Here is an 18,900-nt window from a genome sequence, read left to right as displayed (position 1 = left end):
TGAGGATTTAGCAGAAATGGAATTGCATTGCTTTGATGATGATGAGGGCAGCGAGTCAGCATTCTCGTTTAGTCTTGTGGCTCATCCTACTCTCGTCGGACGAGTGATTAAATCCCAGAGACAGGATCCGAATTTGGATGCTATTCACACTTTGATCTCCAATGGTGAGATAGTGAAAGATTGGATCTTGCATGTTGATGGAGGTCTACGGTTCAGGGGTTTATTGGTTGTTTCTACAGTTTGCCATGAAGACGTCTTACGGCAGTTTCATACTTCCCACTTTGCAGTTCATCCAGGTGGTACTAAAATGTATCACAATTTGAGACGTCAGTATTGGTGGATTGGAATGAAAAAAGATATTGCATAGTTTGTGGCTAGATGCCTCACCTATCAGTAGGTGAAAGCCAAACACCAAAGACCAGCGGGTTTGTTGTAGCCATTGCCGGAAGCACAGTGAAAATGGGAGCAGATTGCCATAGATTTTGTGACAAGACTTCCCAAGTCACAGCGTGGAAATGAAGTCGTATGGGTCATTATTGATAGATTGACTAAGATGGCTCAGTTTTTGTCTATCAAGGCAACAGATGTGATACCCTCAGATTTTTGGATGCGAGTTGGCCAGGCCCACGCCCGACTACCCGAGGATATCAAACCAATTAGCAATAAACGAACACAGAATACAATTAAGATAAACATGAATAAATAAAATTGCTAGAAAGAAACTACAATGATAATCCAAAAATCGAAACCTCATAATAAATATTATAAATAAGAAACTCTTCTAATACATTCAACTTCTCCATTTTTGATACAACTCGGAAATCCATCTGGTGGACCCCTAATAAAACTCCAACTCTGAAAAACAACAACTGAAGAAAATCCAATGCTAAACCGTGAAGGAAAATCCTACATCGTCAGAAAAATGAGTAGCCATCTCTGTTCAACACAATCAAGCTCTAAGACTTGGAACCGTCCGTTACCTAAAAAATAATAGCGGGTTAGGCCCAAGAATAAGTTCTATCCTAACTACAATCCAAATAGAGACCCGATACGCAGATATATCCTAGATATCTCAACCATATCTACATAGTCCGTAAATATATATATATATATATATATATATATATATATATATATATATATATATATCCACACTACAGGACTCTCACTGGACTACAATGGAGGTCTTAACCTGAATAGAAGGCAACATGCAAAAACGCACCCAAAGGTGGGCATAAGTACTTAGACCTAACAGGGTATACCTCAACCATCATAACCAGCTACGCATCCTAACACATATACGCACCCTAACCAATAAGCCTGAGACTTAAGCTCATCTCGTGGTACCATAATCATATATTTAAAGTCCTATCCTATCCATCCATAGGAAATCCAGTTAGCCATTCAGCTTGTGCAGCTTGTTTGACTTAACATAGATAACAAGTAATCCAATTAGTTATTTAGCTTGTGCAGCTTCTTTGACTTATATATAAATAATAAGTAATCCAATTAGTCATTCAACTTGTGCAGCTTCTTTGACTTAAAATATAAGTATGATTTATTTTATAATCAATTCCCTTATTCCAGCATAGGTAGGATTTAGTATTTTGAAACTAATCCGTCCCTAGTTTGCCACGATCCCATACCGGTGCATACAATCCATACATTCCAGTAGTTGATAATATAGGTAATGAATGCAAATACCTACTAATCCACATAATCCATATAATTGACAGAATTTAGTATACTAATTCAGCAATTATAATCCAACACACAAATCCAGTTAATTGAAAAAATTTAATATAAGAATTCAGCAATTATAAACCAATACATAATTCCAGATAATTGACAGAATTTAATATAAGAATTCAGCAATTATGATCCAATACATAATTCCAGCTAATTGACAGAATATATTTTAATAATTCTTCAATTAAAATCCAAGAGAAACATGATAAAATCTAATATGTATAAGACCCTATTATGCCTCTAAAATACATTTAGAAATCATACTCCTGTCACCTAAGTTGCTAAAATAAGTTTAAGCAACTAAATGCTTTATATCTGTCAACAGTGTACGACAATGCCTAAAACATCCACACTGTGAACACCATTAGCATATAGAGATAAATTATGCATTGTGGGTCCTTATATAACATAATACCATGTTTAGAGTCCATGCTACAATCCATTCAATTGTTAAAACACGATTACACAACTTAGTCTTTCCTACCCGTTAACAGCGTGCAAAGTTGCTTATTTTTATACTGTTTATTCTATTTGCACTATGGATCAAATTATACAATTAGAGAGTTTAAAATCCCTTGAAATTACTTTTAAAATCCTCAGTCCAATCCTTGAAACAATTCAAAATCCCAAACACGCCCAAAACAATGTCCAAACAGTTCCGGAACGCAACCAAACAAGGCCAAACCAAGGGAGCCTGCTCTCTAATCAATAAAGCAGGCTCTATACACCTTAGTACCGGCTCCCTAGCCTTTGGAGCCAGCTCTATGAAGGGGAGAGTCGGCTCCCAACCTCCTGGAGCCGTCTCTTTCCTCCTTTGAGAGCTCTGGTCCACTTCTCCTCCGTTTCCGACCATCTGCTTCGTCTCCGGCTGCTTCCAACCTTACTGTGTTTCATCTAAACTAATCTTAACAATCTATTATATATCTCGTACCATCCCAGTCCTTTTTTTATAATAGTGAGACTTAATACAATAAGTAAAATAGTATAAACTTGCATGCTTTAAAACAGACGATGAACACCAAAGTTGGAAAAATTATTTCAGATAAGATAAACACATACAGATGATCAAGTTGACATATTATAAACATGCAAGATTCAATTAATGATTAATTAAAACCCTAGAGACTATCTAGGTATGCACAGAACACAGGCCAACAGAAGAGAGAAAGAAAAGAACTTGCCTGTGATTTCAGTTATGAAATTTTGGCATTGTCTCTAAGTTTTCAGCAATTTCTGAATACCGTCAAGCCTCCTACTGCTCTGGTTTCCCTCCTCCTATGCCCGTCCTTTAATTCACAGTCAAAACCCCAACCGTAATCTCTCTGTTTTCCTCATAACTCAATGTTATGTCTCTTGCCTTTACTGTGCCGTGAATAGGGTTCTAAAACCCTAGCAAACTTATGACATATATTTATAGGCAAATATAAACCCTAAGTCCAATTAAAAATAGAGCCGAAAAAACCTAATAAAAACCTAGTCGGCTCAAAACGTGATTTCATAAAAGAATTATACTCTAATTTATCCTTATAATTGAAAACACTGATAATTAAACCTAAATAACTCATTAAAAAAAAAAAAACCAACAAGCCATTTTAAAAATTAAAACTAATTTAATTCAATAAAATACAATTAAATATCCAATTAAATCAAGCAATTCAATTAAACAACAATTAGTCAATTAAATGCAAATAAACAGGCAAACACAATAACTAAATAAACAAACAATCCAATTAAATAAAACAATTAATTAAATAAACAATTTGCCACATAAACACATAGCCACATAATCAAATAAAAATGTACATGAAATAAATAAATAAATTCCAATTATATCCTTTTTATAATTAGGGGTATTACATTCTTCCCCCTAACAAAAGGAATTCTGTCCTCGGAATTCACGAAACTCTGAATTATTTGCTTTTAAAATTCATTTCCGTTCTCGTGTGAACGCAGCCTCTGTGTATAGGCTCCACCACATTCCAATCCATCCAACACTAAGCAAAGTTCTTATATTTAGGAAACCCCACAACTGTACCACTCCTAGGTTGTATCTAACAACGACTCAATCGTACCTAATATGTAGTGAAGGTAACGATCCCTATTCCTTCAAGTTCCATAGGATTATCGCACAAAATTTCTATACATCTAGTGCGAACAAATTTGGTAACGTTAATTTATATGCAATACCAAAAGTCAATAACAAATTTAACAAAGCAATTGTTTTCAATTATCCTGTAGCAAATCCATCATGCCGTTAAAAATATATTTATTTATACTTGGGCAATATGCCGACAATTCAACCATGTCTTTGGCAAATCAACCATGCCTCCTTAAGTATATTTAGTTATACTTTGGCAAATCAACCATGCCTATAATTCAACCATGTACCGATTTTTTTAAACTTAACAATGAACTAAATCACACATAGTCATAGCATGCATATCATCGCATAACATTAATTTAAAACTAACTCATCCAGATATACCAATAAAATATGTCCTTACACCAACCGGTTCATTAGAACAGATATCCAATGTCCTGATGTACCTTATAATCGTCCGAGTGCATTGAGAAGAAGTGCCGATTTTAAATCGCATTCATTCTGACAACATTAATAGAAACTACTAATCCTTCGTCAGTACCTTAAGCTCTAGCTGAGTAAGGTAACACCTTCACTAAGATCAGCCCCAATATTTGAAGTTGACTTCCTTATTTTCCTTGATAACAGCCAGTGTCATTATTATACAGGCCAAAACTCCAACTGCGAATTCAACAACAAATCGAAAGATATTAATATCTTGTCGGTTATTGAGAGCGACCACTTTTATATTCCCTTCCACCAGACAGAACTTAATGCAAAGTGTGAATCACCACTTTGATGCATCTAAGTCATCTCGTAATTCACTCTATTCATATGAACTGATATCCTACCAGTTTGAAATAAACAAGAGTTGAGCTGATTTAATTTAGAACTTAATCCAATATCCCAACCAAAATTCTGGACCCTTTTTGTAAAGTCAGCAATCCCTCTACTAAATTCGTGAAAATGCTCAATCATTTTCACTGCAGTATAGAAAATGGCTACAAGGATCCAGTATTCTTGAATGGTCCAGCTCGATCATCTAATAAATATTAGAAATGATGTCAAAACCACTACGTCCCTCTGCTTGCCGATCCTCCAAACATCTACTTCATACCGTGAAGCATTTTATTTTCACCGGGATGAATAAATAACTAAGAGTTGTGAACCTCAGTCCTTACATCCTCCTTCCCTTTTGTCTACAGAAAGTACCAACAAATCTGGTACCACTAGCTTTCGTCTGTACCCATTGTTTAAATTGGAGCATCGTCAAAAGCTAACCTTGCAACTGAATCTATGCATCACCAGTTAGTGATAAACTTATCGATAATAAAATCAACCGGTACTTTTATTCATCAAAAGTCAACTAGCTATGACTTTTCCACACACACTACACACTTCTTCCTTATTATAGGTGATCAGTCTGACCATCCTGTCTTTGACACACCTTACTTCTTTATTATAAGTAAGTGTCAATTTGACTCCTTGTCTCGCTTCAAATGAATATAGAACTTTATCTATCCGCCATATAGTCATCAATGTCGTAGCAACAGCTAATTGTTGTGAATTATGACCCTTAAAAAAAAATTTCACATTTTATACAATGTAAAAACTTTGGTTCCTCCACCAAGTGTAACACCAGCAACTCCTCTAAATGACACCCTCGTAAATAGTGTCTTGGTTACGAATAGACTGATAAAGATTTAATTAGTCCACCATCCTCTCTCGGCGTCATTCTAATAAGTACCTACCAGCACGAAATCCTCCATCTGTCCTAGTGACAATTTCTAGAATATCCAAGAAGATATTCTGCACCTCCTACACCTTTGATAAACCATAATGGCATTACAGTGATCTTTATCTACCACAATCTCACGAATACCGCCACATTAACATCCACCATTATTAGGGCGTTGAAAAAAATAAATCCCTATCTAGCATAGAGCATATCAAACTAATCATTTTAGATTATTTGACTTATATTGATAGTTTAACTATCCCATCCCAAATATCATACCATAATGACGCATGTCCAGGTCAAATAAATTAGCTAGAATTATGTATTTCTACCAAATCCTATGACTACATGCTCACAATCCTAGCGCACATAGCGTTATTACTTCATGTTATTAAAAACAGTAGTTGGCTAATCACATACTTGTGTTCCCAACTAAACCATATTCTAAATCCTGAATAACTAACGAAAAATGAAACACGTATGATACACACAATTAAACAAAAATATAATTCTACTTCAGATATCATCCATTCTAGACAAGAAAACCTCCTTTGAACTTAACTTGCAAAATTGTTTCACAAAATCCCCTTTTATAGTTTCGTAGGTAATCATTCAACCTCGAAACATATCCGTTAAACATAGCTTAATAGTATCAATCGTTTGCCTAAGCAAATACAAAGGGCTTAACACTCATCTTTCCCTACCAACGGAATGTAAACCGTCTAACGTGGCTTTACCAAGCAACTTAGAATATCACAACCTGATCCCAGTACTATCCGGAACATAATATAAAATCATGCCTTCGTTATGATAAGAACTCTATCCGATCTCCAAACTCCGGAAGAGTACTTCTGGTATATCTCTTTTAAAGATAACACGAAAATTTAACTATATGCAGATTGGTTCACACCAACTCTACCAGTATCATTCACTATACCACTAGTGAATAAGATCACCCTCGTACGATCCATCACCTTCAAGATTTAGTATCCTTCATCTTGGATACATTGAAATCTCTTCCCTTAGTATCCTCTTACGACTCATATTATTCGTTTGTCTCTTTTTTTGAGAACAACTGAAGTTGTGTTGGCCCCGATATGCGGTGACCTAACATCTACACCTTAATCTTTCCTTGGCGTATATATTTTTTTAAGTAATGCCAACCCCATAACTAAACCTTCGATCCCAAGTTCTGCATCTGGCAAAGAACTCAACAACGTACTCCTTTATTCCATTGGGTCTTTATTACTTTCGCCTTGAACCTAATCCTCCTCGCAGTGTCAACCAATCTGGAATTGTAGAATATAATTGACATCAGCTCCTCCTAACGAACTGTAAATAGAGTACAACGAATCCAAATATGGCTCTAAGTTTTAAGAGACACAATGCGGAAGTCCTACAATGAAAGACACTCCTAAGGACACTAGAATCTGGAGTGCTCTGATACTAACTGTGATACCCTAGGATTTCCGGATGCGGGTTGGCTAGGCTCACGCCTGACTACCCAAGGATATCAAACCAATTAATAATAAATGAACACAGAATTCAATCAAGATAAACAGGAATAAATAAAATTGCTGGAAAGAAACTAAAATGATAATCCAGAAACCGAAACCTCAAAATAAATTTTATAAATAAGAAAATCTTCTGATACATTCAATTTCTCCATTTCTGATACAACTCGGGAATCCATCTGGTAGACCCCTAATAAAACTCTAACTCTAAAAAACAACAACTGAAAAAAATCCAATGCTCAACCGTGAAGGAAACTCCTACATCGTCGGAAGAATGAGTAGCCGTCTCTACTCAGCACGATCAAGCTCTAAGACCTAGAACCGTCCGTTACCTAAAAAATAATAGTGGGTCAGGCCCACGAACAAGTTCTATCCTAACTACAATCCAAATAGAGACCCGATACGCAGATACATCCTAGATATCTCAATCATATCTACATAGTCTGTAAATATATATATATATATATATATATATATATATATATATATATATATATATATATCCACACTACATGACTCTCACTAGACTACAATGGGGGTCTCAACCTGAATAGAAAGCAACATGCAAAAATGCACCCAAATGTGGGCATGAGTACCAAGACCTAACAGGGTATACCTCAACCATCATAACCAGCTACGCATCCTAACGCATATACGCACCCTAACCAATAAGCCTGAGATTCAAGCTCATCTCGTGGTACCATAATCATATATTTAAAGTCATATCATATCTATCCATAAGAAATCCAGTTAGCCATTCAGCTTGTGCAGCTTCTTTGAATTAATATCTATAACAAGTAATCCAATTAGTCATTCAGCTTGTGCAGCTTCTTTGACTAAAATATAAATAACAAGTAATCCAATTAGTCATTCAGCTTGTGCAGCTTCTTTGACTTCAATATAAGTATGATTTATTTTATAATCCATTCCCTTATTCCAGCATAGATAGGATTTAGTATTTTAAAACTGATCCATCCTTAGTATGCCACCGTCCCATACCGGTGTATACAATCCATATATTCCAGTAGTTGATAATACAGGTAATGAATGCAAATACCAACTAATCCACATAATCCATATAATTGACAGAATTTAGTATACTAATTCAACAATTATAATCCAACACACAAATCCAGATAATTGACAGAATTTAATATAAGAATTCAACAATTATAAACCAATACATAATTCCAGATAATTGACAGAATTTAATATAAGAATTCAACAATTATGATACAATACATAATTCCAGCTAATTGAGAGAATATATTTTAATAATTCTTCAATTAAAATCCAAGAGAAACATGATAAAATATAAAATGTATAAGACCCTATTATGCCTCCAAAATACATTTAGAAATCATACTCCAGTCACCTAAGTTGCTAAAATAAGTTTAAGCTACTAAATGCTTTATATCTATCAACAGTGTACGACAATGCCTAAAACCTCCACACTGTGAACACCATTAGCATATAGAGATAAATCATGCATTGTGGGTCTTAATACAGCATAATATCATGTTTAGAGTCCATGCTACAATCCATTCAGTTGTTAAAACAAGATTACACAACTTAGTCCTTCCTACCCGTTAACAGCGTGCAAAGTTGCTTATTTTTATACTGTTTATTCTATTTGCACTATGGATCAAATTATATAATTAGAGAGTTTAAAATCCCTTGAAACTACTTTTAAAATCCTCAGTCCAGTCCTTGAAACAATTCAGAATCCCAAACATGCTCAAAACAGTGTCCAAACAGTTCTGGAATGCAACCAAACAAGGCCAAACCAAGGGAGCCTGCTCTCTAATCAACAGAGCAGGCTCTATGCACCTTAGAGCCGGCTCCCTAGCCCTTGGAGCCGGCTCTATGAAGGGGGGAGCTGGCTCCCAACCTCCTGGAGCCAGCTCTCTCCTCCTTTGAGAGCTCTGGTCCACATCTCCTCCGTTTCTGACCATCTGCTTCGTCTCCGGCCGCTTCCAACCTTACTGTGTTTCATCTAAACTGATCTTAACAGTCTATTATATATCTAGTATCATCCCAGTCCTTTGTTTATAACAGTAAGACTTAATATAATAAGTAAAACAGTACAAATTTGCATGCTTTAAAACAGACGACGAACACCAAAGTTGGAAGAATTATTTCAGACAAGATAAACACATACTGATGATCAAGTTGACATATTATAAACATGCAAAATTCAATTAATGATTAATTAAAACCCTAAAGACTGTCTAAGTATGCACAGAACACAGGCCAACGGAAGAGAGAAAGAAAAGAACTTGCATGTGATTTCAGTTATGAAATCTTGGCGTCGTCTCTAAGTTTTCGGCAATTTCTGAATATCGTCAAGCCTCCTACTGCTCCGGTTTTCCTCCTCCTATGTCCGTCCTTTAATTCACAGTCGAAACCCCAACCGTAATCTTTCTGTTTTCCTCAAAACTCACTATTACGTCTCTTGCCTTTACTGTGCCGTGAATAGGGTTCTAAAACCCTAGGCAGACTTATGACATATATTTATAGGCAAATATAAACCCTAAGTCCAATTAAAAACAGAGCCGAAAAAACCTAATAAAAACCTAGTAGGCCCAAAACGTGATTTCATAAAAGAATTAAACTCTAATTTATCCTTATAATTGAAAACACTGATAATTAAACCTAAATAACTCATTAAAAAAAATCGACAAACCATTTAAACAATTAACACTAATTTAATTCAATAAAATACAATTAAATGTCTAATTAAATCAACCAATTCAATTAAACAACAATTAGTCAATTAAATATAAATAAACAGGCAAACACAATAACTAAATAAACAAACAATCCAACTAAATAAAACAATTAATCAAATAAACAATTTGCCACATAAGCACATAGCCACATAATCAAATAAAAATATACATGAAATAAATAAATAAATTTTAATTATATCCTTTCTAAAATTAGGGGTATTACAACAGATGACGCAGAGGCACTTGGTGTACTGTATGCGAAAGAGAATGTCAGGTTGCACGGAGTTCCAGTATCTATTATGTCCGATAGGGATGCCAAGTTCACCTCGAAGTTCTGGGAAGGACTTCACGCAGCGTTTGGCTCACCGATGCACTTTAGTACGGCATTCTATCCACGGACGGATGGCCAGTCGGAACGTACCATCTAGATTTTGGAGTATATACTTCAGGCATGTGTTCTTGATTTGGGAGGATCACCTTCCACTATTTGAGTTTGCCTACAACAACAGTTATTAGGCGAGTATCCAGATGACTCCATTTGAGGTGTTGTATGGTAGACCTTGTAGGTCTCCGGTTTGTTGGACTGAGGTAGGCAAGACCGCCACCTTAGGACCCGACATTGTACTCGAGACTACCGAAAAGATTAAGTTGATCAGACAGAGGTTACTCACACCTCAGAGCTGACAGAAGAGCTATATGGATAGGCGGAGACGACCGTTATCTTTTGAGGTGGGAGACAACGTTTTTCTTTGAATTTCACCACGAAAGGGGTTGATGAGGTTCGAAAAGAGTGGCAAGTTATCACCACGATTTAATGGACCTTTTGAGATCTTGGACAGAATAGGAGAGGTTGCCTACATACTTACTTTGCCACCACAGTTAGACAGGATCCACAATGTTTTTCATATATCTATGTTGTGGAAGTATGAGCCGGATCCATCTCACATTCTTAATTGGGTTGATGTGGACATTGATGAAGATGTTTCCTACAAGGAAGGACCAGTTCAGATCCTTGACACACGGCAAAAAGTGTTAAAGGACAAGACGATACCTTTTGTGAAGGTCCTTTGGAGGCATCACGGAGTTAAGGAGGCTACTTGGGAGCTCGAATATGAGGTTCGCTCCAAGTATCCAGCGTTGTTTTCTTCCCCAGGTGTGGTTTGATTTCGGGGATGAAATCCTTTTAAGTTGAGGAGATCATAGTGTTCTTGTTTTTCACCATTTTTCATTTTTCTGTAATTTCTGTTTTGCGGAAGTATTTTTGTCTTTTCTCGTTTTACATGCCGGATGCCGTAGGGTGTGCCAGGTGTGTCCGAGAGTTAGTTGGAGTATTTCATTGAGTCTAGGACTTTTTGAAATGCAATGGTTGCCATTTCGACATTTTTCTATTTTTCGGGCCAGACAGCCCCCAGGTGGGACCCACTACAGGAAATTTTGTGCACGGGGATTGTGTCACAAGTTCATTGCATACTATGTATATTTATTTTGTGTATAATTTAGTTAGATAAATATATTTGTGGTGTGTGATTATATATATGTATTTTGTGGTGGATAATTTGAAAGAGTGGGATATTTTTGCATAGTGGTGCGGCCCACTCCCCACTCACTTTTCTTTAGTGGTCAAGAGGCCAAGTTTGGCCTCATTTTTTCTTCTCTCTCCCCGGCTAGCTCTATTCCTCTCATTTTCTTTTTCTTTTTCTTTGCTTCAAAGCTTTAAGCTTTGATTCCTTCCACACCAATTAAGAATTTGATAGCACTTCCTTCGGCAAAGTTGTAGAGCTCGTCGAGGCCGTTAATTTGATAGAAGCGAAGCACCATTTTAGCCAACCTTGAGATTTCGTATTAGGGCTTGGAATTTGGGGATTTTGGGGGTTTTCATCTCCATTGAGGGAGGGGTTTCTAATACATGATTTTCTTATGCTTTTGTGAGTTATTTTCTCTATGATTTGTTGAATTGCATGCTTAATTAGTTCAATTTCTTGCAAATTGCTTAAATGCTATATATGAAATTTATGGCTATGTGTTAGTTGATATGTTGTGATTTAAGCATGCATATGTGAAATGAAAATTTGTATTTTGTATGCTTAATATGCTATAACAATGTGGAATGAAAGCATGGGTTAAATGTTTTAGTAATTTATTTGAAAAGCATGTGTGAACTTCTATAATTGAATTGATGTTTTAAAAGTATGAAACATTTATGCATCCATTGGGAAAGAAAAAGGGGAAAAGTGTTGTAAAAGCAAATGAAACTATTTTGGAAAAAATGTTTTTAGTTGAAAGGTGTTTGAGAAAACTGGACGCCTAGGAGGCGCCTAGTAATTCGTGGTGTCAATGTAATCTAGGGGGGAGGTTGAGCTACTTAGGCCCAGACGACGCTGTGAAGGTACTATGTGGTCGGGGAAAGCTAGCCAATCCTTCCCTCGTGGCACCATAGAGGTGCTATGGGCCGGATTACATTAACGGTTTAGAATGGTAAAAAGGAATTGTTTTGGGAATTTGAGAGCGATATTACATGACATTGCATCCTAAAGCACGGTATGTTTCGTTGTGACTCGGATTATTGCCATTGATACTATTGTTGTATTTTTTCAGGAATTGGCATGATCCCGTCCTCTTCATTTCCTATTCATTGTGTGGATTCACGGGGTCATAAAAGGTATGTCTAAGACACCTCCTACTGAGCTTATACTCACCCCTTCATCTTAACTTTTTTCAGGTTTTGGAAAAGAAGTGGCGGACGATAACCCACCTCAACTATAGATTGGGTCGTGACTATTATTTTGAAGTCTTTTGAATAGAGCCATGAACCACATTCTTAATGTATAGTCTAAGCTTCACTTGTTGAATTTGTAAATTGTGGTTCTTTTGCATATTTGGTTTTTGCATCATGGATTGTAAATGACATTAATCCAAGTATTTTGATTAAGGTTACTAGTTCATGTAATGGATCATGTATTATGATGTTGTTGGGTGTTGCTAAGTTGTATCCTATGAGTTTATATATGTATGGAAGTGATTTATCCATTTTAAGGTGACATAGCAATCTTTTTACATAATTTTCATGTTCATGGCAGTTTAGCAGAAAGACCAGTTCGCAGGATCATTTCAGTCGATTGATCATTCCAGTAGCCTCAGCTACTGTTTGGATCACAACTGGCCGACCGAAATGGCCATTTCAGTCGACCGGTACAAGAGCTATTTCGGTCGACCGAAGTTCTATTTCGATCGATCGGTTTGCTGTTGTTTTGTGATTCTTGTTTCCTCTTTCTAGCACAGTTAACCACTAGTCTTGGAAGGTCACATAGGGTCTTAATGGATCATATTTAAGATGTATAATGATGTAATAGCACTAAATTATGTTGACTTAGGTAACCTCGGATTCGGGTAAGGACCCGGTTAGCGATTCGGACCTATGGGTTTGGGTCGTTACAATATACTTTCATTAAATAACTCTAAAAATTTTGAACGGATTTCGTCTTCCCGTTCCCAAGTGGACTCGACCTTATTATGATGGCTCCACTGAACAAACACATAAGGAATAATCTTGGTGCGAAACACCTGATTTCTACGGTCAATAATACGACAAGGTGGTTCTGCATATGTTTCATTTAGCTGCAACTCAATCTCACCAACATTTATATGTTGCCTGCTGATAGCGATCCTTATTGCGCAGAAATCTTCGCAACATGGATACCTGAAAAACATTGTGGACAAGATATAAATGGTCCGGAAGTGCTAATCGATAAGTTACAGCTCCTACACGATCTGTAATCATAAATGGACCTACAAAACGCAGTGACAACTTCCTTTTCTTCTCAAAGTGCATTACTTTCTTTATGGGAGACACTTTGAGAAACACTTGATCCCCAACCTAAAACTCTAATGCACGAGTCCAACGGTCCGTATAATTTTTTGTCTACTATGGGCAGTGTGCATGCAATCTCAACTAAGAGCAACCTTTTTAGAGGTATCTTTAATAAACTAAGGACCCAAAAATATGGTTTCACCAACCTTTAGCCAACAAACAGGATATCTACATAGTCTTCCATGCAATGCCTCAAAATATGCCATACCAATAGTCTTCTAATAACTATTGTTATAAGCAAACTTTGCAAGTGGCAAGTAATATTCCCAATTGACCTTAAAGTCAATAACGGTATCATAAAACATATCCTCCATGATCTAATTAACCCTCTCAGTCTGTCCGTCTGTCTGAGGATGATAAGCTGTGCTAAGATATAATTTTGTACCCAAAGTGCTGGAAGCTCTCCCAAAATCCTGACATGAAACTCTAATCTCTATCCAATATGATAAATAGTGGTATGCCATGCAGCTTCACAATCTTTGCAATGTAAAGCTTCGTCAACTTTTCTAAAGTAAAATCAGTACGAAAAGGCAAGAAATGAGCAGACTTGATCAATCTATCAACAATGAACCAAATGGAATTGTGAAACCTGTGTAAAGTTGGCAATCCCTCGACAAAGTCGATAGAAATGCTCTCTCATTTCCACTTTGTTTTAGGAAGTGGCTGCAAAGAACCCGCGGTTTCTGATGGCCTATCTTAACCATCTGGTAAGTACTACACTTAGATACAAATATAGCTATGTCTCTTTTCATGTCTGCCCACCAAAACTGTCGCTTTATATCTTGGTACATCTTATCTCCACCTAGATGAATAGAAAACTGAGAATTGTGAATCTCAGTCATCACATCATTCCTTAAATAATCAACATAAGGTACTACAAAATAACCTTTGTAACTCAATCCTCTATCTACCCCAACAGAGTAAAATGGAACATCTCCAGAAGCTAACTCTACAACTCTATCAATGCATTAGTGATCTATAAGTTATGCCTTGATTACTTTGTGGATGATAGCAGGTGTAACTATTACGTAAGCCACAGAATCATCTGACAACTCATTAATAATCTTTAAAGCATCTAATTCTGTAGTAAACAAAGCGGAAAGACTCGCATAGGGTTGGCGACTAAATGTATCTGCCATTACATCCACTTTCCCTGGGTGGTACTGTATAGAGAAGTGATAGTTTTTCACAAACTCTAACCACATGCATTGTCTATGACGCCCCATATCCCGTGATCCGGTGTATCAACCAACAAGACTAGAACCCGACCCGATATCGAGTCCAAAATGCAGAAGAAAAAAAAAAAAGAAAAAGAAGAAGAGGTCACTAGGGGTAAACACCACCTTAAGGACAACAAGATAACCTTATAAGAAGTCACAATACTCAATTTAAAGGCAAATATGGAAGCTAAGGTCAAAACGGGCATAATCCAATAACCAAGGGTAAGATGGTTATTTCACAAATGAGGAGAAAAATATGACTCTAAATAAATCAAAGAAGGTCCATTAAAAATATTCTAATTATTTCATAACATCCCAAGAGGTTCTAAAGACTTTAGTCATGGTTTCCTACAAATACCCCTTCTCGATTTAGGTGATTTTTCGACATTATCTCACTTAAATATGAATATATCTCAGTAAGATTGAAATTTAAGAATGATATTGGTATTCTTGAATTTAGGCTTAAGAATGACCCCATTTGGATTTAAAATGAATAAGTTATGATTGTTACAAAATCGGGTTTCAAAACAGACCAAATGATGAACAAGGGGTGTGAACGCTCGGACGTAGCCTTCAAGCACTCTGTATTGGCATTTGGCTATTGGTGAAAAGTAATTTCTGCACCCAAAAATGGTTCCTAAGGGTTCGGTCAAATGCGCAGATGCCCAAATGCACCCTTTTATTTTCATAGCACTGAAAACAAAAAAATGTACAGAAAATTTCTTAGCTGTGGTTTCTAAAACTCAATTAAAAAAAATGTCTATTTTTATAGAATCTTTTTTTATTTTAATAATTTTATAAAAGCAGTTTTATATTTCTAAATTCTCGAGAACTATTTTTTGAAAACTAAACTAAATAGAACCGAGTTGAACAAGAATACTCTCTATAACTTTCTCTACGTTGTATGGTTCTAGACATTCTACATCATTTGATTTTTTTATTATTAAAAAACAATAACTTTTGAGAAAATCAAAACATATGTTAATTAACAAATGTAAAGTATTGTGAACCCTTGTGATATTAATATGTTGGGAAAAAGTAATTAAGATGATTCTTATATGAATATTGTTCACTAAAAGGTTTTAAAACTTGTCAAATACGACAGCCTAACTTGATTATATTTTTTGACCCAATTTTATTCTCTTTTCTTTAGCGTATATTTGTTCTTTATGCTTCGTTTGGTAGGAGGAAATAAAATTAAATGAAAGGAAGAGAAGAATAGATGAATGAGACATCCCTAGAGAAGAAATTGTGTCATTCTTAATGTCATATACCTCAAAACGTTGACGTTTAGAGACATAGTTGACAATCACTTGAAACTAATTAAGGCGATATTTTTCTATTCCTTTAAATAAGCTTATTTTGTTTTTGGAATATTAATCAGCTCTCAAAATAAATCAACGTGATGAAAACTAATTGAAAAAAAATTAAAGGATTTTCAGCAGAGAAGAACAATGTATCATTATATATATATGTTTTGATTCACAAGTGTATTTGTGTGGATGTATTAGTTCTTGTTCAAATTAGATTTATACATATGGATTTGGGTGCACAACCTTACCAATGTATATGCATCTATAAATACGGTGGTTGGTAAAGAGGGGAGTGGTGGTAGGAAATTAAGAGGGGAGGAGTGATGGCCATCGTTAAAGGGTGGAGGTGTAAGAGGTGGAGATGGCCATGGTTAGAGAGTGGGGGTGTAAGAGGTGGAGAAAATAGAGATATGGAAGGAGAGAAATGAGAAAGAGAATAAATATAATAATGGTAATTTTTTTTAATTTTTTGGAATGTTATAACAAGGGTGAGTTATTGTTAGGGGTGCAACTTAATTGGGTTGGGTAACTTGAACCCAATCCGAGCCTAGCCCGAATTTTTGCGAGTTTGGATAATCATTTTTATAATTAGGGTTAGGCTTGGGTTGAAAAATCTCAACCCAAATTTAATTATAGTTGGACTTGGGTTGAAGTGTTAGCAACCCGAGTCAACCCGAACCCGAATTCAAAAATGATTTTCATATATATTTTTACTTTTAAATACATTATATATAATATTTAAACTATAATTACTTTTTTTCTTTTCAACTTCTTTTGTTAAATCTTAACTTATTGTTAGGGCTGATCACGGATCAAATCGGTTCGGTTTGGGGGTAAAGTTTAATCCAATTTGGTCCCTACAGATTGGTGAAATTTGAAACCGAACCAATCTGTGGGGACTTTCAATCCGAACCAAATCGATTCGTGAAATAATGGAATAGATCGGATCAGTTTTCACGAATTGAGCTTTTCAAACAGTACAATATGATTACACTTTATGACTCATTAAAATCTCAAATTAGTAATTAAAAATCTTCGCGGCTGTAATGAAATGAGTAATGAATTTGGGGACGTAGGGTTACCTTAAAGAATAATGAAAAAAAAAAAATAGAAATGCAGTAAGTATATTGTATATATATATATATATATAGTTATAATATATTAATATATAATTAAGGTAACGGATCGGTTTGGTTAACGAATCGGATCGATTTTTCCAGACCCAATCTGTTAACGGAACCGCGAAGAGCAGATTGCTATTTTTCTAAACCATCACCGAACTATGAGATTTGAAAATTGAACCGAACCACATGGATCGAATTGGTTCAAACCAGATTGACGGATTATTTGCTTACCTCTACTTATTGTATGTTAACATTTAAGAGAAATAATTTTCTAAAAATTTGTTTGTAATTTATTAAAAATCTAAAAAAAGTCTTTAAACTTTTTCTTATTTAAGAGTAATTTAATCTAAAACTAATTCAAAATCATATTAATTTTTTATAAAGATTTGCTATATGAGTAACCCGAATTAACCTGAAATTTTTATTCGGAATCTAAGTCCGAGTTGCAAGCCCGAATTTAAAAGTAGAAGGATGAGTTGGGCTTGGGTTGAGTAGTTAAGGTTGAGGATAGGGTTAGGGTTGGGCTTAGGTTTAACATTTTATATGGTGGGTTGGAACCAAGTTATATCTCAAACCCGTCTGAGTTGCAACCCTAGTTATTGTGCCTCAAAATGCCATTTTTTTTTTTTTTTTCGTCTTCCCTCCAAATTTTTAGGGATGAAAATTTGTGAAGGTGGAATGATAACTCATCCATCCTCTTTTCTATTCTCTCATTGCCTCCGCCAAACAAATGAAGTTTGTTTCTTCATTTCTATCTTCCCTCCACCCCTCTTCCTTCTTACCTACCTGCCAAACGGAACATTATGTTTCGTTTGGTTAGATGAAGAATAATAGTAAAAAGTGAAGGTAATAGAAAGTGAAGGTAATAAAAATTTCATCGTGTATTTGTGATTAACATAAAAATAAAATAAAATAAAAGTTCTCTATTTACCCCGATAAATAAAAACCTATTACTTCACCAAGTCTATGTGGCTACTTATGTGTCAAAAATAATGGGCACATTTTAAAATATAAAGTAATTAATTATTTGGAAAGTTGTAGTCTTTTTTTAGGTTCCAACTTAATCTAGTATCTTTGTTAACGATTAAAGTTTGATACTTCAAATTGCATGTTCTATATATAATTAGATTGTGTATCCCGTTATATATTAAATATGGTGTCTTTGATCATTAATATACATCTATTACTTTGATAAGTATTTGTTAGTTGCTATAATGGTCAAAACTAATGATCTATATGACTCCCATAAACAAAAACAATGAGAAGAATTTTTAAAAAATTAAAAATTGCAAAGCATTAAAAAATTATAAAAACATTATAGTTTTTGTTCTAGATTTTGTACAAATTAAATTATCATATTCGAGTACCATGAAACTTGCTGTGAAAACGAAAAAAAAAAATGATACAGTTAAATATGAAAAACTAAAAAGATAAGGAAATGGGTTATGGAAAACTGAAAAGATAACAAAGGGAAAATGGACTAATGTTATGGAAACAAATAATAGTAGTAATGATGCCTATTTAAGTTAGAATTTTAAAATAAAAAAGTCATATTTTTATTT

General features: G+C 35.2%; 1 protein-coding gene across 1 annotated transcript; it reads right to left on the bottom strand.

Moving 5' to 3' along the window:
• Positions 1-14,107: 14,107 nt before the first annotated feature.
• On the bottom strand, positions 14,108-14,907 carry LOC132314688 (uncharacterized). Its single transcript, XM_059813517.1, has 3 exons — positions 14,680-14,907; positions 14,271-14,499; positions 14,108-14,187 (listed from the first exon to the last, which is right to left on the bottom strand). Exons 1-3 carry the CDS (start codon positions 14,905-14,907, stop codon positions 14,108-14,110), a joined length of 537 nt encoding a protein of 178 aa, XP_059669500.1.
• Between the last annotated feature and the right edge of the window lie 3,993 nt (positions 14,908-18,900).

Source organism: Cornus florida, unplaced genomic scaffold (genome assembly GCF_030987335.1).
Source record: "Cornus florida cultivar Cherokee Brave unplaced genomic scaffold, ASM3098733v1 CherokeeBrave_3.0.0_Hap2_Chr06, whole genome shotgun sequence".
NCBI lineage: Eukaryota > Viridiplantae > Streptophyta > Magnoliopsida > Cornales > Cornaceae > Cornus > Cornus florida.
This window is presented reverse-complemented; position numbering and strand designations above follow the sequence as displayed.